The sequence below is a fragment of the Monosiga brevicollis genome, genomic scaffold, assembly GCF_000002865.3.
Source record: "Monosiga brevicollis MX1 MONBRscaffold_13 genomic scaffold, whole genome shotgun sequence".
NCBI lineage: Eukaryota > Choanoflagellata > Craspedida > Salpingoecidae > Monosiga > Monosiga brevicollis.
In genome coordinates, this window is record NW_001865050.1 from 721666 (window position 1) to 746522 (window position 24857).

At 54.8% G+C, this 24857-nt stretch overlaps 8 protein-coding genes across 8 annotated transcripts in view; 5 read left to right on the forward strand and 3 right to left on the reverse strand.

Moving 5' to 3' along the window:
• Nucleotides 1–361: 361 nt before the first annotated feature.
• Nucleotides 362–1573, forward strand: MONBRDRAFT_26249 (uncharacterized protein; the record flags this gene model as incomplete). The annotated part of the gene is made up of 7 exons (XM_001746552.1): nt 362–428; nt 468–660; nt 774–834; nt 953–1045; nt 1149–1216; nt 1307–1411; nt 1498–1573. The coding sequence occupies 7 exons, from the start codon at nt 362–364 to the stop codon at nt 1571–1573; spliced, it is 663 nt and encodes a 220-aa protein (XP_001746604.1).
• Nucleotides 1574–2493: 920 nt separating this feature from the next.
• Nucleotides 2494–4053, forward strand: MONBRDRAFT_37447 (uncharacterized protein). The gene is made up of 2 exons (XM_001746553.1): nt 2494–2528; nt 2749–4053. The coding sequence occupies exon 2, from the start codon at nt 2750–2752 to the stop codon at nt 3695–3697; it is 948 nt and encodes a 315-aa protein (XP_001746605.1). The 5' UTR covers nt 2494–2528; nt 2749; the 3' UTR covers nt 3698–4053.
• Nucleotides 4054–4173: 120 nt separating this feature from the next.
• Nucleotides 4174–7038, reverse strand: MONBRDRAFT_32803 (uncharacterized protein; the record flags this gene model as incomplete). The annotated part of the gene is made up of 9 exons (XM_001746673.1): nt 4174–5029; nt 5129–5349; nt 5451–5536; nt 5616–5707; nt 5992–6115; nt 6240–6354; nt 6457–6619; nt 6730–6835; nt 6980–7038. The coding sequence occupies 9 exons, from the start codon at nt 7036–7038 to the stop codon at nt 4421–4423; spliced, it is 1575 nt and encodes a 524-aa protein (XP_001746725.1). The 3' UTR covers nt 4174–4420.
• Nucleotides 7039–7378: 340 nt separating this feature from the next.
• On the forward strand, nt 7379–11048 carry MONBRDRAFT_32804 (uncharacterized protein). Its single transcript, XM_001746554.1, has 11 exons — nt 7379–7570; nt 7749–7880; nt 8025–8133; nt 8214–8740; nt 8894–9064; nt 9201–9299; nt 9414–9867; nt 9952–10050; nt 10143–10267; nt 10383–10577; nt 10750–11048. Exons 1-11 carry the CDS (start codon nt 7517–7519, stop codon nt 10837–10839), a joined length of 2055 nt encoding a protein of 684 aa, XP_001746606.1. The 5' UTR covers nt 7379–7516; the 3' UTR covers nt 10840–11048.
• A 131-nt stretch (nt 11049–11179) lies between these two features.
• MONBRDRAFT_37450 (uncharacterized protein) lies at nt 11180–13484 on the reverse strand. The gene is made up of 6 exons (XM_001746674.1): nt 13450–13484; nt 13091–13164; nt 12662–12782; nt 12380–12427; nt 12207–12302; nt 11180–12094 (listed from the first exon to the last, which is right to left on the reverse strand). The coding sequence occupies exons 2-6, from the start codon at nt 13102–13104 to the stop codon at nt 11762–11764; spliced, it is 612 nt and encodes a 203-aa protein (XP_001746726.1). The 5' UTR covers nt 13105–13164; nt 13450–13484; the 3' UTR covers nt 11180–11761.
• A 1337-nt stretch (nt 13485–14821) lies between these two features.
• Nucleotides 14822–18202, forward strand: MONBRDRAFT_9016 (uncharacterized protein; the record flags this gene model as incomplete). Its single annotated transcript, XM_001746555.1, has 1 exon — nt 14822–18202. One exon carries the CDS (start codon nt 14822–14824, stop codon nt 18200–18202), a length of 3381 nt encoding a protein of 1126 aa, XP_001746607.1.
• A 2761-nt stretch (nt 18203–20963) lies between these two features.
• On the reverse strand, nt 20964–22646 carry MONBRDRAFT_32808 (uncharacterized protein; the record flags this gene model as incomplete). The annotated part of the gene is made up of 8 exons (XM_001746675.1): nt 20964–21168; nt 21206–21219; nt 21387–21452; nt 21555–21731; nt 21839–21964; nt 22125–22214; nt 22258–22321; nt 22447–22646. The coding sequence occupies 8 exons, from the start codon at nt 22644–22646 to the stop codon at nt 20964–20966; spliced, it is 942 nt and encodes a 313-aa protein (XP_001746727.1).
• A 297-nt stretch (nt 22647–22943) lies between these two features.
• Nucleotides 22944–24857, forward strand: part of MONBRDRAFT_9018 (uncharacterized protein) — a gene marked incomplete at both ends in the record, with an annotated part of 5068 nt that continues 3154 nt past the window's right edge. Inside the window, 2 exons of the mRNA XM_001746556.1 lie at nt 22944–24491; nt 24658–24789. Coding sequence (XP_001746608.1) covers nt 22944–24491; nt 24658–24789 — 1680 coding nt within the window. The remainder of the gene's footprint in view (nt 24492–24657; nt 24790–24857) is intronic.

Consider the following 24857-nt stretch of genomic DNA (forward strand, 5'->3'; position numbering starts at 1 on the left):
TGAAAAAAAACGAAAAAAAAATCAGATTCGAGGTTGAGAGACAAGAGCGTTTTGTTGGCGTTGGTTCAGGGAGACAAGCCATTGAAATAAAAATTGTAGAGATTCCTCAAAAAGGGCGCTTCTAGCAGTGGCATTTTTATAAGGAAATCAGAGATACTGAACAAGTCGAAGCCAATCCCAGAGAGAGGGTAAAAGCTAGTTTAAACGTTAGGGACAAAGTGAAGGTGTGAATTCAACTTGAGAGAAGGAACTAAAATTGAAAGATCCTCTCTAATGTTGAATACAATGCTGTGAAATTTTAAATTTTTTTTCTTTTTTTTTTCTTTTTTTTTTTTCTTTGTGAGAGTCAAGAGTCATAAAAATGGCGGCTCGAGCAGCAGAGGACGTGGATGCCGCAGAGGAAGTGGGTGAATTGGAGCCTGAAGGCGGTATGTGACGAGTGCTTGGGTGGCTTTTAACGGCCCCAGGAGCCGATTATGTGCCGCAAGTGCGTCTGATGCATTCGGGCATAGACGACGTAGGGTCGGCGGTGGGCAAGGAACCGTTTGATGTGCACCAATACCAGGAGATTGGCAATGACGGCGTATGGTCGCTGTCTTCCCGCAAGCTTGACTTTGGCATTCGCCTCCTGCGCGATGGTCGCGATGAGACATATTGGCAGTACGTTTCCTTCTCTTGCTCTCGCCACGGCTGGGGCGCATGCGAGTTGTCAACCCGTGCTTGCCCGCACCCCCTTGCTAATCATGCGACACAACGACGTTGCGGACGGGCAGATCGGATGGCCCCCAGCCGCACACCGTGACCATCTCCTTTTCTAGCCGGCGCAAATTTGCGGTCAGTCCTGAGTGTACCAATGGCGATAGTCAGCCCTGAGCGGTTGGTCCGAGCTTCTTGGATGCCTGCCCGTCATTGCGCCGACGCGAACATTGTGCTCATGACGAAACTGTTCCAGTACATGGCGCTCAACACAAGCTATCAGCACGACGAGAGCTATACACCCAAGGTTGTCGAAATCCGAGCAGGACCTCGCATCGCCAACCTTACGGTAAAGTCCTTGCTTTGGTGCTGATATGGATCCATCACCTTGGGGGCCCCCCGCGTCTCTTGAGCAGCCTACGGCTCACTCATCTCGGGCATCGATCCACTAGGAGGTAGTGACGGCCGATGTAGGCATGAATGAGGGCTGGTTTTACATTAAACTGGAGAAGGAGGACGGGTGCGTCCAGCTAGCCCCCGTCCCTTCCTCACGCTTGGCTGGCCACGCTCATTACGCGTCAATGCTCTGCCCATGCACTGTCCCGCACAGGCAACCCATCGAAGACTTTGTGATCCAGTTGGCAGTGTTGGTGAATCATCAAAATGGCAAGGACACGCATCTTCGAGGCGTCCGCATCTATGCGCCGCGTCAACGGTTAGTCAGAGACCAGTGCTTGCGCCCAATGCGAGCCAGCAGGTCGCGCTCACCGCGTGTTCTGCCAATGCGAGGGGTCTGAATAGGCAACTCACGCCTCTCAGCGAGCCCACCATGCCTTTTTCAACAAATGCCTTTGCCCGCTTTGAATTCATTCGGTAGCCCAAGCGTCAAGCTTGACTCCACCGTGTCGGGGACCCCCTCGAGCTGATTGTGTGTTTGACTGTTGAATTTTGTGCGATTTTCAGCCTTTTTTTTCTCTCTCTCTGCTCGCAATAAATGATTAATTGATTTCCTTGAACGACGCTGCCGTCTAGTAGCTCCTCCTTTTTGTGAAGGCCACCAATGCCCTGAGTTTTGATCATTTTGACGGCCTCTCACCCAAAGCTATCCATCAAAACTTTGGTTGAAGTGTATACTTCAACAAGCATGTTTTCTCTGCGAAAATTGATTTGATTTGGGAGATTGAGCTTTGGTGAAATATGGTTAGAGCTCCATCAGATCAGGAGAGAGGGATTCAAACGCGTGGATCGCTGTAATGGCGGCGATCATCTTGTCGCGCGCAGCAGCGTCAGAGATCTTCAACAATAAGACGACATCTCATTCTCATAGATTGACGCTATGATGTTCTGAAAGCCTTCTGACGAATTCACGGGGGCGAACTCAACCGACAGACGGAGAGGCAAGAGGCAAGAGGCATGGGGGCAAGAGCGTGGGAGTCCGTGGGCGCGCGGGAGTGTGAGAGTATGCGGGTATGAGCGTGTGAGAGTGTGAGTGTGAGTGTGTCAAAGATAGCGTATGTGCGCGCACGTACGAGCAAGCCAGCAAGATCCCGAACCATCCTGCCATCGTGCCATAGTCGGCGAACACCGCCGAACAAGCACGGAAAAGCTGACATTTTCCTTCACAAAACATCTGACAAAAGATCTTGTGAATTTGTATTGCTTGACCGTGAAAAACCGATCTTGAACCTATTCAGCAGCCTGAACCGCATGGGTGGAGAGAGAGAGAGAGAGAGAGAAGAGAGAGAGAGAGAGAGAGAGAGCGAGAAGAGCGAGAAGAGCACTTTTCTATTTGGAGCACAGCAACCCTTCCGCTGCCCTTTTGAACCTTTCGCGTAAGTTTTTTTTTTTTTTTTTTTTTTCCGCGTGTCGGTTTGTCGGTCGCTGCGTTGGGCAGGCAGCTGAAGGCTGCGTGGAAAGGGGTTGATGGCTGTGACTGACAGGCATAGCATGCTCTGCCCTTTGCTGGTTTTGTGTTTGCTGATCTTTCTTGCCCTCGGCGCGACCCACCTCACTCTCGTTTGCTTGCCTGTGCACTCGGTTGGTATCACACAGAATGGCTGAGGAATCCATGGTCCTTCGCGGCGAGTTGGCCGGCCACTCTGGCTGGGTCACTCAGATCGCCACCACCCCCGAGGCTCCCGACATGATCCTGTCGGCCTCTCGCGACAAGACTGTCATTGTGTGGCAGCTCACCCGCGAGGATGGCTCGTACGGCTTTGCCAAGCGTGCCCTCAAGGGTCACTCCCACTTCGTCTCGGACGTTGTCATCTCGTCCGATGGCCAGTTTGCCCTCTCCGGCTCTTGGGACCGCACCCTCCGCCTCTGGGACATCCGCACGGGTGAGTGCACTCGTCGCTTCGTCGGCCACGACGGTGATGTCCTGTCGGTCGCTTTCTCCGCCGATAACCGCCAGGTTGTCTCGGGCTCGCGCGACAAGACCATCAAGCTCTGGAACGTCCTTGCCGAGTGCAAGTACACCATTGGCGGCGGTGACTACCCCGGCAAGCACGATGCCTGGGTTTCGTGCGTCCGCTTCAGCCCCAACACCACCAACCCCATCATTGTGTCGGCTGGCTGGGACTACAAGGTCAAGGTCTGGGATCTGACCAACTGCCGCATCCGCACCGACCACCTCGGTCACCAGGGTTACCTCAACACGGTCACCGTCTCCCCCGATGGCTCTCTCTGCGCCTCGGGCGGCAAGGACGGCAAGGCCATGCTCTGGGACCTCAACGAGGGCAAGCACCTCTACACCCTTGATGCCAAGGACAGCATTGAGGCCCTCACCTTCAGCCCCAACCGCTACTGGCTCTGCGCCGCCGCTGGCTCCAGCATCAAGATCTGGGATCTCGAGAGCAAGAAGCTCGTCGATGACCTCCAGGCTACCGCCACCGGCTCGGTCCCTCCCCGCGTCCTGTCCCTGGCCTGGTCCGCCGATGGCCAGACCCTCTTCGCTGGTTACACCGACAACGTCATCCGCGTGTGGCAGGTCAGCGCTTAAAGCGCCCCTTTCATACCCGATCTCGTCGCGGGCGGCGCCATGCTTGAACGTTTAAGTCAAGTGTCGTTGTCGACCCAACCTGCATCCATATTGCCGTGGGAAGAAGTCATCTGATCCGAGGGCTATGAATTTGAGTTTGTGGTCCTTTTGATTGTTATCCCGATCTTGTTCATGTGGTGGCGTGACAGCCGATGCCTTTGCCATCGGAGGAAGGTCCCATTTTCTGCGCCACCGTCAAAAGCGTATCTTGCTCCTGCTGTGCTCTTTGCGCTAATGATTTCTGTACATGGATCCACAAACCCTTGCTCAAGCTTTGGCATCTGATGATCTTCAATTCATGGTCAAGAAAAAACGACAGTCTTTCCTTTTCCATTCAAAACTTTTGAAGCTTCTGATCATTCCCTTATTGCCCCCACCTTTGTAGTAGACAAAAAAGGTTTCGAACGGAAAACAGGAGGTCTATTTATAGGGCGTGTGAAGTTGGTAGCATCGATTAGGGGTGTGCTGTGCTCCACAAGGGATCGCGCATGAAGAGAAGGTTAGCTCAGCTAACAGATGAACATCCAGATGCTCATCATCTTCAGAAAAAAAAAAAATTTACAAGCAAAAGATGTGAGTGAGGAAGAGAAAAAGAAACGCTTTGCGCTCATCACGCGGGTAACGTGACTACTCGAAAAAAAAAAAGACGAAAAAGAAGGAAGACGGGAGAAAAAAAAGAGACAATTACTGCTCGGACACGCCCAGAAGCAGCTCAAGACTGCCTTGAAGGGCGATGAGCTGTTTTTGTAGTTGCAGCTCGGCAGACACCTTGTCGCGCAAGCGCAAAAAGTAATCGTCGACCTGCGCCGAAAGGCCCAGGCCGGGTGCATACAGGTCCAAGAGCACCTCCGACACCATCACCAAAAGACGCGTGTGTCGAGGGTCGTCAATGTTTCTGACACAAAACTTGAGGATGGGGACGAGAGATGACTCGTCACGCCCACCCAACGCCGAGTGAAGAGCATTGCGCTCGGACAGCTCTTGCAACACACTGGCAACGATGATGGACGAGTAGTGGCGTTCAAAAACAGAGTCCAGGGCGGCGGCATAATGGAACTTTTGCAAATGGCGGTCAAACGCCTTCAGCTTGGGACGGTTGTTGCCTGAAATGACAGTGTCCACGGCCGTAGGCTTATATTGCAAACCCCGCACACGGTAGCGGTAGGTGCCACCACGTGGAGCCTTGCGAGGCACACGATCTGCCTTGTCGGCATCCCCCGACTTGACACTGGCACGATGCCGAACACTCAAAAGTCCCGCAGTCATACCAACAGCCAGGTGCGAGTCATCCGGCTAAGAAAGTCGAGAAATAGACCAAGTGAGGGGATGTACCACGATGGGCTCCAGAGCAGGCCACCAGCCGCAAGACACAAAAAAGAGCTCAAAGCTTACCGCCACATCAAGAGAAAGAATGGGGTTGGAATACTTGAAACTGTTGAGAACCCGCCAGTCGGACACGTCATACACCTTGACCATGCGATCAAGGCCTGCGGAAAAGCAGTGGTGGCCAGAGCCATCGAGACAAATGTCGGTAATGGTCTTTTGATGGTTTGACACGCTTTGCAGCATGCGTCCACCGGCCACAAGGTCCCATACTTGCAAGCGGTTCTCGCCTAATAAAGTGGAGTTTAAGATCAAAGCGGGCAGCTAACAAGAGCGGATTGCCTGAAAAAAAAAAAAGAGAAGCTGCGAGAAAAAAATAAGGTGAACCAACCAGCGGTGACGGCAAGAGCACCGTGCGGGAAGGCAAGGACGGATTCGATGGGACCACCATGATCAAAGGTCATGGCACACGTGGACCTACACAAACACGTGGCAGAAAATGAATCGGCTGGTAACAAGCACCAACCACCCGCACGTGATAAATCTTGCAACGTACATGCGCGGGTCCCAAAGTCGAGCTTTGTGGTCATAGCTACCAGTCAAGAAGGTATCGCCGTTGGGCACAGCACAACCGGCACGAACGTGATCCTAAAAAGTTTGGACAATTGCAGCACATGAGGGAAAAGAAATGCAACCAGGCACACGATCGATAGGTGGTGTCTTTAAAAAAAAAAAAAAAGAAAAAGAAAAAGAAAAGGCACCAGGGGGCTGACCCCTTGGCAGCACACGAGCTCAGGAAAAATTTATCGCTCAGAAACAAAAGTCTCGGATATATGCTTGTCAAAAGCATCATTGCTCAGTATGCTGAAGTGCCGAAAGGGGCGCATGTTTTAAGAAGACGCGAGGCACGAATTTGAACGAGAAACTCTCACCTCATGACCTTCAAACGTAGCGACCACTTGCTCAATCGCAACGTCCCAAAGTTTGACCAGGCTGTCATCACCTCCGCTGAACACTCGCGTCGTGTCGGTACAAAACTTGGCCACAAATGACGCCCTGTCAGACACGAATCCGAGGCGCACGGCGTGAGTTGCAGCGAAGAAACTAAAGTTTGGAAAAACAGCACAGACCCGACACAAATACAAGCACCCCATACGGGAATATTGGTAAATCGCAGTACCTGCTATGGGCATCGAAGCGACGCAGCGTTGAGCGACCGGCAGCATCATGAAGAGCCACGCCGCCGTCACGTGTGGCAGTAACTAGAAGCTTGCCATCCTCTCGGTAGGCCACGCCTGCGGTAAAAAAAAGTTGTAAGGAAATGAGTAAACACGCGAGCTCAAGTTTGGTAGGGAAGGCTAGAAAGATGGAACATGGATGCCTGGTGGTGAACGTACTCGTGACATCAGATTTGAATCGAGTCAGCGTGTGCTTGACACGGTTAGTTCGAGCTTCATAAATGACAACTTGAGCGCCAGCAGCGACAGCCAGATTGTGAGGTGCCGTGGGCGAATAGGCTGTGCTCAACACGTGACCATTCTCCTTGTGCACCACGGGAACCTAAAAGTCGCACGGCGCACGCAAAGGGGATGAGTCTGAATGGAATGGCCTGCCGTTGCGCCTCTTCTATTTTCAGTGGGGGTTTTTTTGTCAAGATTACAAGAGCTTACCCGAAGCTGTGACCAGTAGCGCTCCTGCGCAGGCTGACTCTTGACGAGTCGCGGGTACTGCTTGACCACAACAGGTTGAAATGCCGTTGCCATTGTTCTCGGTGTGCTTGCACGAAAATTAAAAGTAAAAAAAAAGCCCTTGCACACACAACCCCAGCCGGGGCTCAAACACCCATGGACACCAATCCAACTCTATCTAATAAAAATGTAGAGCGAGCAGGACACAGCGCCCGGGGCCATTGACACGCACCCCGACAACACCACACACAGTGAACAGGGAGAGAGGAAAATGGGAGAGAGCATGACCATGTGGTCTAAAGCTGCAACGTGGTCACACATGTGTGTGTTCTTGGCTTGGACCAACCTCTGGTCGTACGGTTTGTTCGCGGTAGACGCTCTGACTTTACTTTGATTTCCCATTATGTTGGCTGTGGTGCTATCTCCTTCATGACCATCTCTCTGCCAATGGGGATCACCTTACTCATACTCTCTTTCGCCATGCGGACCATCAGTCTCCACAAAAGACCAGATCTCCTCAGAGACCAATTTATTTTATCGTGACTGCATTCGATAATATCACCACGACTGTGACACGCTCCAGCACCGTGAAGGAGGTGCCGGCGCTTGGTTACGCATTTTTGGCCCGAGTCGCGAGTCAGTCGCTCGCCGTCGCCGTCGCTGTCGCCGTGCTTCGCCACTTGCGTTCGCCGCCGCTTGTTGCCTGTGGCCGTTTTCACCGTTCGAGCGTCGTCTGCCTTGTTGGCATCGCCCTCGTCGCCACGCCGCGATGAAGGTGTTTGTGAACCGTGTCGATAGCACCCTTGGCGGCCTCCTAGCCAAGGTCAGTCGGACCTCCATGTGTCCTTGCTTTGCTCCTTTGCTCCTTTGCTCCTTTGCTCCTTTGCTCCCTCGCTCCACTACGCACTTCGCGCTCAACTTACCGCCTTGTAACGCTCACAACTTTGTCTTGGCCACCCTTCTTGCTACGGGTTGTGACAATGCTCCTGGACACTTGATAGCGCTTGCTGGAGCGACCACCAGCTGGGGAAGATGAAGAGGAGGTCGTGGACATTTCTCCCATCGAGGTCGTGGGCTCGCTGAGCGCCGATCCCAACGCCCGCGCCCCGAGCTGGGTCTCGTCCGTTGTATCGGTGCGTCAGGGCCAGGCCCACTCCTCTAAACCCCTGTGAATGGAATCGTCCGTCACGTCCCCCGCACACGGACCTCCCCCGCCCCCACTCGCCATCTCATGCATCTTTTCTTCTTTCTTTTATTTTTCCGACCTTTCGCTCCAGACGGCCGATCGTGCCAGCTTTGTGGCCGCCACGGCAGACTGCGACAGTTTTATCTTCGACATCAGCCAGGATCCCGCCGAGGCCAGCCTGGCCACATGGACAGCCCAATGTGCGTGAATGATTCCCGTGTTGCTGTGCATCATTTGCTCGCTTTGGCTGCCATCCCTCACAGCCAACTCCTGTACACAGACTACAAGGAGCGGCTGGAGGACATTCTTAAGCCCCGCACCATTTGCTGCGTGTCCTCCGTCCTCACTTGGGCCTCCACCAAGCCTGCCGATCCAGATGCGGAGGAGGTGGCCCCTCTGGTTGAGGATGAATTTCGCCGCCGCCGAGCCCATCGCTCCTATCGTACTCTTCTCGATGCCGAAAAGACCATCACAAAGTGCGGCAAGAAAACCGATGGCAAGCTATTTACCTCTGTCATTTGTGCTGGCCTCGTCTACGGCCGCGGCGAGACAGCCTTGCATAGCCTCTTCCGCCGTGCCTGGGAGATGAACGAGGAATCGCTGCCCGTGTATGGTGGCGGTGCCAACTACATCCCCACCATCCATGTTGACGATCTGGCCAGTACCGTCATCGACACGGTTCGCTCCGGCTCCGGTGGTCAGTACATCGTGGCTGTTGACGAGTCCAAGCACACGCTGCGCGAGATTGCTGAATGCATCAGCAAAAATCTCGGTCCAGGCAAGATCCACGACGCAACCCTTGAGGAGGTATGCCACGCGTTTTTTTCTTGTTTGGTTTTTTTTCGCCGACTTGTACCCTTTCCCTTCGCACGTGCAATGGGCTCGTCGCGGCGAGTGTGTTAAGGCCCATGACGCCCCTGGTAGGCCTCATGCCGCCACGCTCTTATCGTACTGCCTTAGGGTCTGCTGGATCCCTTCTCCAGTCAGAGTGAATTTGATCTGCTCAGTATCAATCAGCAGTTTGACCAGGGCAGCATCGCAGAGATGGAGTTTGAGTGGCACTCGGCCGAAGGTCTAATTGCCAACATTCGCAAAGTCATTCGCGAGTTCAAGGCAGCACGACACCTGAATGTATGTCCGTTCGAGTTGAACCCGGATGGACTCACATGCTGGCGCGCTTGCACGGCGGCAAGCCTTCACTGCCACCCGCTACTCCTCGGTTGACTAACCTAACCCATCTGCTCGGATTGATGGTGGGCATCAATAGCCGCTGCGTATTATCCTACACGGACCCCCCGCCGTGGGCAAGACCACGCTGGCTCGCTTCCTGTCCCAGCACTACAAATTGCCCTACGTCTCTGTGCAGGTGCGTGCCGCCGTCCGTTTTCACGCGTTGCGATTCAAGACTGCAGCCCTTACTCGTGTTGCTGCCATCCTTCCTCTTGCTATGCGCATTCTTTGTTCCTTCTTTCCTTCAAAGTCTGCCACCGAGGACAAGATCAAGGCGTTGCGTGCTAGTGCCGCCCGGATTGAGAACGGCGAAGATGATCTCGAGGAATCAGAAGTCGAACAGGCCCGCTTCGATGCCGATGAGCTGGCAGCCATCGAGCAGGAGCTCCAGGACTCAGGAACTCACGACCTTTCGCAGACCATCTCTTGGTTGCGCGAGAAATTGCTGTCCATGTCTTGCCTGAACCAAGGCTATGTTCTGGACGGCGTTCCAGGGGATGAGGAGCAGCTCAAACAGTTGATGGCAAGGGGGGATGAGGACGAGCTCGAGGAGGGTGATGACGAAGTTGCAGACTCAGACGGCCCTAGCCCGCGCCTTGCACCCGACTTTGTCATCCTGCTGGATGCTCCTGACGCTTATCTGACTGATCGTGTCCTCAGCCTGCCCGAGCAGGAAGTGGCTGGTACCCGCAACACAGAGAGCGGTACGCAGCGTGGTTGAGCAACCTCTTGAACCTTGGGCTCTGCGTTGCCTCGAGCTCTTCTGATTGGGTGCGGTTGCCTCATAGAATACCCATCTCGCTTGGCCAAGTGGCGCGCCGAGAACACCGACGAGCGCACCGTCCTCAACTATTTTGATTTGCATGAGATTCACCCCATGACAATTGGTATGTCACGCTGCCGCACGCCTGGTCGCCTCACACATGCACATGGCTGGAATGCCTGGCCTGACAGCAGCGGTGTGGTGTCTTGGCCCCAGACGTTCAAGGCTTGAGCCTGGACCTGGTGCAGCGACAGTTGCTGGACGTGGCGGGTGCACCGCGCAACTATGGACCATCGCCTGAGGAAGCCGCGGCTCTTGAAGCTGAGCGTGCGGCTCGTGAGGTATGTCGTTGCATCGGTCCAAGCAACTGGCGGCATCTTGTCGACCTGCCTTACCAGATTCGGTGACCTGAACTGATTCTTCGTCTGTTCTCTTGATCCTGGTCTCTGGATGCAGGAGGCCGAGCAAGCCGTGCGAGAAAAGGAAGAGGCTGCTGCGCGTGCCATCGAGGAAGAGCGGGCTGGTGCAGCGCAGGCGGAATGGTCAGCCAAGCGTGACACGGTCATGCGGGAGCAGCAGCAGGCTTTGGATGAGGCCTCTTTGCCCTTGCGTACATTTTTGATGCGCCACGTCATGCCCACGCTTACTCAGGTACGACTTCTTCCGTGCTGGTCCGCAACGTCTTTTCTCCCTACCGGCGTCCTCGATCTCATCCACTTGTTCTTGGCTTGTGCTTCTTCCTTGCATGGATTGGCTCTTGTTTCCTCTTTGTGTGTGTGTTTCCGTGTTTCCGTGTTCTGTTTCTTCAATGGATGGGTAATAGGGTCTACTCGAGGTATGCAAGACTAAGCCCGAGGATCCGATTGATTTTCTGGCCGAATATTTGTTTCAGAACAACCCTCAGATTGATTAGATCATAATGGAGACAATTTGCAAGCGCGACACCGCCTTGTCATGTCGCATCGTTGTGTGTTCCGTTTCGAGCCCAGCAGCCTTGTTTGTTTTGCAGCTGGAGCATCATATTCCTGTCTTTTTCTGCCCTTTTTTTTTGTGTCTTGTCTCTTGATCATTGCGTCGTGCCCGAGGCACGGGACGCTAGACGAGCAAATTGACCTGCTTGCTAGTACGATATTGTGCCTTCACATCCGGGTGTTGATTACTGAGCAACGTGCGACATGGAAGCAAAAGGCGTCGTGTTGTGTGTCAGCGGCTGCTCGAGGCCAACGCGACAGAAACATGAGCCCGGGGTGTTTGTCCAAAACTTTTGAATTCCAGGGACGCGTTGCGGCAAAGTCTCCCCTCGCGAATTGGACAACAACAAAGCATACGCGACGGGGGCAGCAATGGCAAAGTGGAGGACAACAGGGCAATAACCAACAAGTACTATGCAGATGACAGTATGGAGCAACAACCGACCGCCACCTGTTCTGACCAAAGACACAACAGCCAGCACCGAAGAAAAAGGACCAAAGAGAAAAGAAAAAGGAAAGAGGCGACTGAACAAAGCAGAATAAAAAGAAGAGACACAAATGGGGGTGGGGAGAGAGAAAGAAAATGAAAAGAAGCACAAAGCGGCAAGGAGCTCCGAAAAGAAAAGAAAAAATTCAGAGTCCGGAGACACGTGTGTACCTTCACAAATGCAAATTGCTGCCGCAATCAACAGAGCCTCTGATCCGTATCGAGGCACGCAACGCGTGTGATTGCATGTGTGTGGGCTTTGCTGCGCTGCCATGATCTCATCCACCATACATCATGAGCCCCTTCATCTTGTTTGCTTTGTTGGGACAGGGCCCAGCCAAGCTGGCGGCAGCTCGAACCGGGTCGCAGGGAGCTGCTCAGCAGCAGCCTCCGCCACCGCTGCTAACGGGCTTGCCTGCCTTCATGCTGACAGTGCCTTTGCTGGTGTCGTTTGATGCACCGGCAGGGCCCATACGGGCCTTGATCTCCGAGGCCATGGTCATAAAGGCCTGCTCAACGTTGGTAGCACTCTTGGCCGAGGTCTCGAGAAAGGGGATACCGCGCTCATCCGCAAAGGCCTTGGCGGTGGTGTAGTCAACCTGCTTCTTGGACTGCAGATCGCTCTTGTTGCCAACAAGCAGCTTGTTGACGTTCTCACAAGCATAACGCTCAATCTCGGTCAGCCACTGCTTGACATTGTCAAAAGATTCCTGATGATCGATGCATGGCCCAAGGCAAGCGAGTCAGTCCCAGGCACATTCGGCGGCCGACTTTGGAACCAGGTCAAGCTGTATGCAGGAGAATGGGAGGAGGGAGGCTCACCTTGTCAGTGACATCGTAGACGACAATGATGCCGTGGGCACCACGGTAGTAGCTGGACGTGATGGTGCGGAAGCGCTCCTGGCCGGCCGTGTCCCACTGTGTATGTACGAAAGAACTACGGTCAGTGTCACGTGGTGGCAACACCGCAAATGCATGTGGGTGAGTACACGTACGATTTGGAGCTTGATGGTCTTGCCCTCGAGCTCGATGGTACGGATTTTCTAATGGGGTGTCAGGAAGGGGCAAAGGGGAAACTGGTGAGTGGGAATTTCGGGAAACGCTTGCGAGGAAGAACGAGAGAAATATGACAAGCAGTGGGAGGAGGGAAATGAGCGCTGCATCGCTGCCAGCGAGCTCTTCTTTTCTCCAGCAGCGTAGTTTCGCGGGTAAGAAGAACAAGTGCGTTGCTTGTTTCGAACCGGGCACCAACAACGACTTGGCGAATGAATACTCACGAAATCGACACCGATGGTGCTGATGTAGGTTTCCGAGTAGGTGTCATCCGCAAAGCGCAGAAGAAGGCATGATTTGCCGACGCCAGAGTCACCGATCAGCAGGAGCTTGAAGAGATAATCACTACGAGGGGGAAACACCAAAGCAAGCAAAACCCCGCCCGAAGAGAAGGCACAGAATTTTGTTGGAAGAAAAGAAAGCAATGGTGGTGCCGTTAGAATTGGCACAAGCAGCGATGCTCTTCGGCTGTAGACCGGCAACTCTTCATGCCGCCACTTGGACAAAACTGGGCGATCAATAAAAAAAAAAGGAAAGCGGCAAGGCAACCAGGGGACGAGCGCGGGGCTAATTCGAAGAAAGCCAAGGGGAAGAAGAAAAAAAAAAACGAGCAAAGTGTGTGTGAAAGGGCAGCGGTGTCGGGGCAAACTCACTATTCGGGGTTCATGATGCTGGCGAGGTTGGTACAAAGGAAGCAGATTTAAAGCAAGAAGAGGATGTCTTGGCCCTAAAAGAGCGAATCGCGGTGCGCCCAGCGCGTCGGTCGAATTTGGATACGACACACACACACCCGAAAGGCAGTCCACGACACACCACCACAGGCGCAAAAGAGAGAGAGAGAGAGAGGAGTGAGTCGGGCACCAGGCAAATCTCAACTCGCCGCGAAGAAAATGAGGGTCAAGGTGTGGTTGCCCTGTCAGACAAGACAGTCGACAACAGCCGCGGCCCAAAACAAGAGGCGAGCCAAGAGGGGGCAGAGGCAACCCAGGCAGATGATGCATTCGATTCGAACCGAGTGTGCCGTGTTGGCGGATCCTTCCAAACCACAGGTGCGTATCGCGAAGTGCTGAAAAGCCGCAGAGTTGGTGAGACAAGAGAAGACAGAGAGAGAGACAGAGACAGAGACAGAGAAGAGACAGAGAGAGACAGAGAGAGACAGAGAGAGACAGAGAGAGACAGAGAGAGAGATTTAGAGAGAGAGAGAGAGACAGAGAGAGAGAGAGAGAGAGAGAGAGAGAGACAGAGAGAGACAGAGAGAGACAGAGAGAGACAGAGAGAGACAGAGAGAGACAGAGAGAGACAGAGAGACAGAGACAGAGACAGAGGTAGGGAGGACAGAGGTGGAGAGGTTGAGACAGAGACAGACAGAGACAGACAGAGACAGACAGAGACAGAGATACAGACACAGACAGAGGTTGAGACAGAGGTTGAGATAGAGGTAGAGACAGACATAGAGAGGAGAGACTGACAGCGCGACAAAGCCAAATGTCCACCAAAGCACTTTGTAGAGGAAAACAAAAAGAGAGAGAGAGACAGAGAGAGAGAGAATTCTTTTGTTCTTCCAGTTGCCGATGATGATGACAATATGACCATGCGAGCAACGACAAGCAGGCCTCCAAGATCGGAAGAGGTATGTTAGGGGGGCAACAGAGACGACGATGCGGAAGACGAGGAACGTCATGAGCCCGAGAGCGAAAAGGCAGTCGATACGATGGGCTTGCGGGGCGTTGGATTGGAACGGGTACGCGGTATCCGACGTCGGCGGCCTCCGCTGCCATGATGCCGTATCAGCCGCAAGCCCCGCCCCTTCCAAACCACAAACCCGAGCTTGCTACCAAGTGTCAACCTACTGCACCACCACAATAAGCGTGTTAATAAAAACACTTTCATCCCTTAAAGTGAAACAAAGCGTGATCGAATCCGATTTGCCCGAAAGAATTTACCATACACGGAAGATAATCGCGTACCAATCTCCAGTTTCAAAACTCGATCGTTTTTTTTATCATTCCGATGAAAATGGATGACAATTATTAGGTGTGATTAAACGTACACTTCCGTACACGCCTTGGTGTGTGCGTGTGTGTGTGTGTGTCTGTGTGTGTCTGTGTGTGACTGTTTGCAGTCCAGCGCATCGTCGTCGTCGGTCAGTCAGTCGGTCGGTCGGTCGGTCGGTCGGTGGTCGGTCGGGTGGCGGGCCTTCGGCTCTGCTCTCACACACGCACGCACGCACACGTACGCAGACGCATGCGCACAAGCACATATTTTCTTGTTGGACCACACTGTTCCGGATTAGTCTTTTTACTGTTTTCCCCCCACGGCCCTTGCTCTGCATACAAACGAGCCCCACTTGGGCGCTTTGCCCCCTATCATCGTTGCCTTGGAGCATGCGGCCCCTCTTGGTGTGTACCCGGTGGCAGCTCGGGTGGCTGCTGCTACTGCTTCAGCTAACTCAGCTGACGGCTGCGATCGGGAGCGGACAGGCCGACAAGGCCACAGGCACTGCTTTCAGTGTCGCAGCAGACGCAGACGCATCAACTACTGCCTTTTGTCGCGCCTATCATGACCTCGGCCACCCAAATCCAGAAACAGCCTGCCAACGCATCCGACGCGCCGATGACGCTACCACCAAACCTCCTGCTTCACACACCTCAAGTATCCCCTTGACGGATACTGTGGTGAGCACGACAGCAAAGGCCACCACCACAACAACTTCCACCACCACCACAACTTCCACCACCACCACGAGCACCACGAGCACCACCACCACTCCGCTGGTCCGATGCGATTGGAGCGGATGTACCTGGGACAACGTGACCGCCCGCTATCGCTGTGTTGTCGCTGACATGGCTCACTTTGACCTTCGGGACTGTCCGCCAACCTCGCTGCTGGATGTCGAGCTCGTGTGCAGCGATGGCCGTGCCGATCCCGCTCGTGCTAGCAAGATTGCCCCGTACATTAAAGATCTCGTTCTCTCGCCCGTCCTGACTCACGATGCATGCTGTCACATCTTCGAGCCCTCAGCGGTTTTCTCCGCCGTCACCACCCTCACCTTGTCGTGCGTCCCCTCGGAGCTGTTGTTTGCCAACACCTCCCTTCCCAACGTCACCCGGCTCACCCTGGCAGAGCTCGAATCCTCAGACATGACCGCCTCCTTCCTGCCCGGCCCCGTCTTCCCGGCCCTGCAAAACATTAGCATGCGCAATGCCCGCGTCCGCACCCTGGCCAAACACATGTTCGCCGATCTCAACGCCCTCACACACCTCGACCTCGCTGGGAATGGCATCACAGCCCTGGCCCGGGACCAACTCCCCAAGTCTGTTGGCCTCCTTGCCCTCGATCTCAGTAACAACAACCTGCGCCAAATGCCGGCCGACGTGTTTCAGGACCTCCAGCACCTCAACAGCCTCAACATTAGCGACAATGGCCTCACCACCGTGGCCGGCTCACTCCTGACCCACCTTGCCCAGCTTCAGACCCTCGATCTCAGCCGCAACGCCCTCCAGGAAGCCGACCAGCTTCACCTCCCCACCCACTGCGCCCTCACCGACTTGCGCCTGGCCGGCAACATTGTGGATGCCATTAGCGGAAGCATCATCGCCGGTTGTAGCCGTCTTCAACACCTTGACTTGGGCAGCAACCGCATCACCGTCCTGCCCCCTGCCCTCCTACAGTCACAAACCAATCTCCGACAGCTCAACGTGTCCCATAATTACCTCACGCAGCTGGCCGACGACTTGCTCACTGCCACGACCCATCTCGACGTACTGGACGCACGCGGCAACAACATCGTCAACATCTCGGGGGGCCTTTTGGCTCATGTGCCCGCCCTCACCCAGCTTTACCTTCAGGACAACAGCCTCAACCGCATTGCTTCAGGCGCCTTTAGCCGTCTGACCGCCGTTCACACCCTGCAGCTCAACGACAACGCCCTCACCACCCTCCCCGCGGGTCTGATCAACTCGTTCAGCCCTGCGCTTACCCTCCTCGACCTGTCCAAAAACAACCTGGCTTCCATTTCCATCGCCTTCCTCCGAGGTGCCTCTCGTCTAACTCACCTCTACCTCCAGTCCAATGAGCTGGTCGACCTCAGCCCAGGTCTGTTGGATGACACCACCAGCCTCATTGAGCTCCGGGCTGACGACAATCATATCGTGCACGTCACTGCCCAGCTCTTTGCACACACCACGCGCCTGCAAAACCTCAAGCTCAGCACCAACAACATTCAAACGATTGACGCAACGGCCCTGCGCGCCACCACCGCTCTCCAACGTCTCGACCTCGCTCAAAACTTCCTCCTACAGCTCCCCGCCACCGTTTTCAGCACCACCACTGCTCTACAGCGCTTGCACCTCGCCTCCAACCATATGCAGACGCTGGACGACGGCCTCTTTGTTGCCCTCACCCGGCTTCAGCTCCTCGACCTCAACAACAACGCGCTGAGCATTCTACCCCCAAACCTCTTCCAACCCTTGCGGATGCTCCAGGAGCTGCACATATCTGACAACAGTTTGGCCACCCTTCCCGCCGACTTTCCTCTTCCGGCCTCCACGCTCATCCTGGATGCCTCGGGCAATGCCCTGACCACGCTGCCCAGCCCATTGTTTCGTCTCTGCGCCGCCTCCCTTACCAACCTCGATCTGCAAGACAACGCCCTCGTGTTTGATGGCAGCATCTCCGCGCTCATTGGAAGCTTGCGCGCCCTTGTCTACCTGGACCTGTCCAACCGCGTCGATGAGACGGGCAGCGGCTCGCTGGATACGCCCATCCCCTCCTCCATACAGATATTGCACCTGCTCGGTGTCCCCCTGTCTGCCACGACCCTGGAGTCGGTCCTCACCATCCCCTCCCTCTCGGTGCTCTCCATGGGCCACAACACGCTTTGCGCCTCGGACTCGCTGTCGCTGACGGGGCTCCCGCAGCTGTCGGTCCTCGAGCTCTCCGAGCTGACCTGCACCAGCCTTTATCTGGACTTGCAGCAGTCACACCCCGTCGTGCGCATCTTTAACAACCCATCGCTGACCGTGATTGAGCTTGACGTGCTCGACGGTCTGGGCACGTTTGACGTCAGTAACAACCCAGCCCTTCGCCGAATCACCCCTGTCGACACCGATAGCTTCGACATTAGCTACACCAGCCTTCCCTACCAGTCGTACTATTGCAAGCGCATGGGCCGGCAAACCTTCCGCGCTCGCGGCATGCTGGCCCGGGACTCCTTTACGTACCAGATCGAGACGCTGCTCGACGACTGCTTTTCGCGAGTTTCGCTTTTGGATCTTTCGGACAACGGGTTTATGAACGATCAGGACATCTTGAACGAGACGGTGGGCCGGCCTTTTTTGGTGGCCAGCCGTCTGGCCGATCCTTATATCGAGACAGCGCGTGGGTGGCAGCCCCTGCAGAGCCTCTCGTCCTTTCCCTCCCTCGTACTCGAGAACATTCACGTGGTCTGCCATGTGCACAGCAGCTGGATTGAGGTTCGTGATGGCCTCTATGGGCAACTGCGAGAATGGCCGTACAACCGTTACGACTGCCGCTGTGAGCCAGGATACGAGATGAAGCTCAACTCGTGCAGTCGTAAGGAGCAGGTGGGCAACCAGCCCTGGGCCGTGGTGTTGCTGGTGTTGCTGGTTGTTCTCTTCTTTGGTGGCGTCGTGGCCTTTTGTCTCAAGCAAAACCACATCCTCCGCAGCCACCTGCACGAGTACGAGCAGTTGGCCACAGATCAGGGCCACAAGCTCTTGACCGTCACCGAGTCGGATGCCTAACTTGTGCACTAGAGTCGTCAAGCGTGTTGAACATCCTGTCCCCTAGAGCAACTCTGCTGCGCAGAGCTTTTGTGGCTACTTTTGATTGACATGTCAACTTTGTATTGTTTTGTTCTGCCTGCCATGACCAATCGAGACCCGAGCCAAGACCGATCGCCCTCTCCCCCCTAACGTTGCGCAATAGAAGCTTCTGTGCCCCTGTCGCATTGTGCAACAACCCCTTTGTCACCTTTGTCACACACAGAGCTCCTCACAACACACACACACACACACACACAACGTGTGTTGTCTGCAGTTTTTTGCTCTCTCTCTCTCTCTCTCTCTCTCTCTCTCTCTCTCTCTCACACACACATTTCCTTTTGTCTTGTGGACTTGACGATTTGAGGTGCGAAACGGAGCGTGCTCGCGCTGAATGGTGGTGGGCACATGAGGAGGGAGGGCAAAGGGGAGAGCTGGGTGGCCGATGGTTAGCTCATGGATGCGCGGGGGGGTGACCGGTGGCTGTAGGAAAGCTGTGCCTTGGAATACAGACCGTGTCGACGCTGTCGCAGGTGAAATCGACGAGATGGGTGCCACGCAGAGCAACCTGGATGAGGATGAGGCTCGCGAGTTCTCGCGCAAGTCTGGCTGTACGTGCCTCGCGCCATGAATCGCCAAACTAGCACGCACCCGTCCTGCGGCACCGCGACAGACGCTTGCTGCTGCCGTGCATGAGTGCATGCCAATATGTGTGCGCGCATCTTCATTCTCGGGCCTTTGCGCAGTTTCTGTCATGCAGGTGCAACGCCTCTACAAGCGCTTTCAGCGTCTTGACCGCAGCGGCACTGGCCAAGTCTCGTACGTTGTTGGTCGGCTAGCCACGCCAGCACTCCTGCGATTCAATGTTTTGGTGCTAGCTTTTCCATCTTTGCTGGGGAGGTCGAGGTCGTGGGACTCGCCGTCTGGGCTTGCTTTGATCCAAGTCTCGTCACTCATGCAGGATGGCGTGGTGTGCGTGTGCGTGTGCGTATGCATTGGCAGATCTGAAGACTTGATGAGCATTCCAGAGCTGGCAATGAACCCACTCGTGGAGCGCATCATCGAATTGTTCGACCGCGAGTCAGTGCGCCTCACCTTCGTACCCCCGCTCCCACCCCTGCGCACGTGCTTGCCCTTCGCCGCTCACCTGCCTTGTCTCTGTGCTTGATAATTGGTGGCACCCCAAAGACAGGGAGGCTCGCACGATGTTGGCGTTTCCATCAATTTTGGCCAATTTTTGCAAACGCTCTCCATTTTCTTGCCCATCAAGGACTGCCCCCATGATGCCGACATGACCGATGAAGAGTTTGCCAAGTGGCAGCAGGAGCGACAGCGAGAGAAGCTACAATGTTTGTGGCGTTGCTCCAATGCTGACCTTTCGTGCCTACCGCGTGCCCTCTCTTTTCATTCACCCACACATGCATGGTTGATGGATGCTACTCCTCTTGATAGTTGTCTTTCACATTTACGATGTAGAGGGCGATGGCTACATCGATGGCCAAGAGCTCTTCACGGTTTGTTGGTCGGGCTCACAATGGCGGTGGACAGCCATGCACCTCGAGGGCCCGGTTGAAATAGCATGCTAATCACGCCGTGATACGTTGTGGCCATGACCATAGGTGCTGAAGATGATGGTGACTGATGGCATCAGCGATGAGCATTTGAGCTTTATTGTTGATCAAACCATTAAGGAAGCCGATGGCGACGACGATGGCAAGATCTCCTTCAACGAATTTGCCGAGGTTGGCCACTGCTCTTGAACGTCACCCAACGCTCTTGCACACATACGCGCGCCATATGCCCGTTATGCTGGGCGCCCTTTCTCACCTGTGCACGGCCTGGCTTTGCAGATTTTGAAGAAGACAGACATTGACAGCCGCATGACCATTCGTTTTTAAGATCCAACCGTCTCGTGTGGTATTGCTCTGCCGTGCAAAGCAAGCGTGCGAACGATGGATTGCAGATGCCATTTTATGTCTGTTGCTGTGCAGTCTCTGTCTCTGTCTCTGTGTCTGTGTCTGTGTCTGCGTGTGCTACCGTGTCAAGCATCCAGCTTTCGTCTCTGGTAGTCGGCGTGTGTTTTTGTCTTGGACTCTCGGCCTTGAAGAGGCGAGTGAGTTTGCGACCTATCCTTCCGTTTCTGTTTGTAGATTCTTGTCACGTAGTCGAACGCCAGCCTTTTTTTTTTTTTTTCCTTTTCCTTTTTTTCTTTTTAGACCTCACTTGAGCCTTTCATCGCGATCCTACTCTGTGCGGGGTGGCGTGCGGGGTGGCGTGCGGGGTGGCGTACTGGGCGGGCCCAAGCATGACAGTATCAGTGAGGCGTGTAGACACGGTCAAGGCACGGGCAATTTTCCACGAGTCATCGGGGACAAGGTCAATCTCAAAAAGCACAAGGAAACGGACCGGCGGTCATCTCGACGGTCATCTCGACGGTCATCTCGACGGTCATCTCGGCGGTCATCTCGGCGGTCATCTCGGCGGCGGTCGTAGTCGTCGCGACGGTCTCGGTAACGACGGTCATCACGGCGGTCGCGATACCGGCGGTCATCGCGGTCTCGTGACCGCCAGCGGCGCCGATCCTCTTCCTCAAAGCGGTCGCGGTCGCGACCGCGACCATATCGATCAGACGCGCGATCGCGCTCCCGTGACCTGGCCGTCACACGAATAAGATGATGTTAGCAAGGAGAAAGCAAACGCTTGGCTGGAGGTGTTAAATTTTAATTTTTTTTATGCCATTGTCCTACCGATCGTCTCGCCTCCTGTCGTCGCGCTCGCTGGTCTCGCGAGGTGCTGGCTGGTCGAATCGGCTGCGACGAGGCGCTTCCCCCCTGCGGCACACAAATGGTGTCACAGTCAACTGCTCGTGGGCTCTCAGAAGGGGAGGCAGCGACGTTTGCCTTATTGCTTCCCCCTCTTCCACGCAATGCCTGTAGTAGACCCAATTGCTACCCAGCAGTCGCATCGGGAGCATATGCAACTTACTTGGCACCATCCTCCTATATTCGACGATGCCACCGCATCCGCCAGGTGTCGAATGGCATGTGCATTGGCAAAAATACAATGGTGAGACACCACTTACGAGAAGAGTACCACTGCGCCAGCCTGCCCCATTTTTTACAGCCCCCCGCATATGGTAGCAATTTGCTGATGACCCGCCACTGACCCCAGGCACAAGTCCAGACTGTGAAAGAGATGCCGCGACCCCGCTTCGCAAGCGCTCGCGCTCCGCCTGCAGGACGACGGACAAGCCACGGCGGGAAGGTGACCCAGCACCATTTATGTGAGACCAAGGCAGGGCTAGGCGTGTTGGAAGACAAGTCGATACCCGTACCTCTTGGGCTTTGAGCTCCTGCTTCTTCTTTTCCAAAATGACTTCGGAAACGCCGCTGGCACTCTTTTGGGAGCTCAACAAATGCTGCCAGAGCTCACCCATGAAGATGCGCGCGTTTTTGGCGTGAAGAAATCCGGTGATGTTGAGCTGCATTCGCTTTCCATCCAGACCCTTCTCCTACGCTCCGTGCAGCAGGGGCAAGGTGGCAAGAGAGGTGAAACAGATGCCTCCCAGGGTTTGCCGGCGAGAGCCATGGGGCAAAGCATGAGCAAAAGTTCACCTACCACGGCATCCTCTAGTTGATTGGCAATGTAGTCGACCACGACATCGTCCTCGTAGCCCAGCAAGGCATTGATACGCTGATTGATCCAAGGTCGCAGCAGATTCAAGTTGACCTTTGTAATGTCCACCTGCGCCATTCATGGATCCAAGCAAGCAAGGTGGGGAGTCAATTGCCTCGCGTTGACTGGCTGGAGTAGAGGTGTGGGTTTGAGCTCTCCATGCCAAAAGTCCCAGGGTGCATTTGTGCAGGCTGGCCACTGCGGCCCTGAGGCGACACAGCACACGTACGGGCTCTTCGAGGACAGGCTCAAATTTCATTGATTTCATCAGCTTTTTCTCCTTGTTGGAGAAGCGGGCGTCTTGCTCGGCAGACGTGCCCTAACAAGCAAACGCCCCATTAACTTGCACGAGCTCAACAAACCGGCAAGACATGCAGTTGACCGTCGCCGAGGCGATCCGGGAATGCCAGCGCGAACGTGACCGTACTGCCCCCCTCACATGGACCAAAACCACAATGGCCCCCGGGCGAGCCCGAGTGAGACCGGGTGATTTTTGCCAGCACACCACTGCTTTGATTGACCCCCCCCCCCCCCCCCTTGCCCTCTCTCACCTTTCAATCAAAAAGAGAGAGAGAGAGACAGAGCCAGAGACAGAGCCAGAGACAGAGACAGAGCCAGAGACAGAGACAGAGCCAGAGACAGAGCCAGAGACAGAGACAGAGCCAGAGACAGAGACAGAGCCAGAGCCAGAGACAGAGATGAATTGGTTTGAGAGAGAGAGAGAGAGACACACACACACACACACACACATCCGGATGAGGAAGTATTTTACATCCACGACAGCATTGCAACAGCAACAACAACAACAGCCAGACAGTTTTTGTTGGATTTGACGCTGCGCACGCCAGGGCACGCTCGCTCCGACTTTGCGGTGCGGTGAATGAGATGAGCGTCGGAGGGCACTGATGGTGGTGGTGGTGGTGGTAGTGGTGGTAGTGGTGGGTTAGCATTGATGATTGAACAGAATGAGGACCGGTGGCGGGCTGGGTCGTACAGATACGGGGTGCTGCGCCCGCTTGTCATGCGCCATCGCCCCTTGATCGCCATCATGGGGAAACCCAATGCTAGCTCCAAGCTGTTCGTGGTATCGCTGCTGGTCACATGTTTTCTCACGGATCCAGGATTGGGTCTCAATGTATGTGAGGCAGAACGCCTGCTGGCGGCGGATCGCACGTTTGCCCTATCGCGACCCTACCTCTACAACTTGAAGATTCTTGGCAACGCCGAATGTCCCGTGTTTGACCTGAGATCGCCGGGACGGCAATTTTTCCTTGATTCCAACTATGAAGTCGATGGCTTCCAATTCAACATGAATCGCCATTCCCTGGCCGTGTGGAATGACCCGGTCCTTGATCTTTTGGATGTGCCCGAGGAGTCCACAATGTCCACAATGTCGCTCAGCGCCCGCCTGAACCCCAATGCCAGCATACCCGCCTTTGCGTTGAACATCTCCTGCAGCCGAGCAGACCACCCTTCTTTCAGCATGCAGTCCGACTGCCCTTTTACACTCGAGGATCTCGAGCCACCCGCGCTTGAGGGCCACCATTTTCGACCCTTGATCTTAGCTTTCGAATGGGTGCGGCCTTTGCCGCCCTTGAATGCTCGCGGCCTCTTTCTCTTCGCCGATGTCCTTGCCGTGGATGAAGAAGCGAGTTCTGCTTTGACTTGCTACGCCAATCTTCGCGTTCAGACCTTGTCTGGGTCGCAAGCCTTTACCATGGTTCAAATTTCTGACAACATTAGCTCAAATGCCTACTTCAACATCGACGGCGGCGGCCGCCCAGTCTTGCTGCACCGTATCCGTTTAGCCTTCACTCTCCCCATGACTCGCGGCAATATCTCTATCGACGTGCGCCAGTTGACCTGCCGTGACCTGAGCAACGGCTCCGAAACCCGCTCCAATCTGCAAGGGATCACCATCGCAGCCTCGACGCTCCCTTCCTCGGGGTTTGGTATCACGCAAGTTGGCGCTTATCTCCAGAGACTCGACGACGGCCATGTCTGGGCTCGCATCCACGCTGCAGATGAGGGTGCAGGCGTGCGCACTTGTAGAGTCAACTTCTTTTATCAGGATCACTCGGTCAACCCTCCCTCCTCTGGCCCAGCGCACGAAGCTGACATGCACATCCTCAGTCCGGCCACTGATAATATCTGGGGCAAGATGATGTACAGAAGCGGGACTTGGATCAATTGGACGGGTGTCCACCTCCAAAGTATCATCTGCTACAATGGAAACGATCACCCAGTTCTTGTGTCCGTTCGGCAAACATGGATCTTCAATGAGAGCTTTGTGGATATGGCTCCCCCGGTCATCAATGGTGCTCAGCTCCCAGCATCGCCCGTGGCTCGTTTTGGGGAGAGCACCCTGATATCGCTGGACATCAATGTCACCGACGACACGTCTGGCATAGCCAATTGCACCGCTCTGCTTCTGTCCAATGATGCACAGTGCGACAGCCCTCACTGCAGCGTGCGCCCTACGGGTCATCATGTGAGTGGGGACATTTGGTCTCTCCACTTCAAGGTGGAAACTCAGCTCATTGGCATGGGCATGCTCGTTCAAGATATCACCTGTTGGGACCTTGCCGGCAACCAGGTTGGTTTGACCAAGTTCTGGCCAAATGCAGAGCAGGCAATCACACCCAAGGGCGTGTGTCTGCCCGCTAGCGTCGTGTCGCCCTTTGCAGCTTGAGGTTAAACTCACCCCTTTGGATTTTCATGATACTTTTGTCCTTCTTCTTCTTCTTCTTGTCTGTACTTAGGCAGTGTGGACCGAACCAGTCTCGGTGATGTTTTCAGCCGTCGTCACACCCGCTCCCTCTTATCTCACCGACTTTCACATTGCTGAACCCATCCTCACGATCACGAATAACAAAGCAGCGGTTTCTGTTCAGGTGCGAATGATCCTGCATCGGCGATCCCTGTGGCTCCAAAGGCAATGCTCTCTCTGTCTCATCTCGTT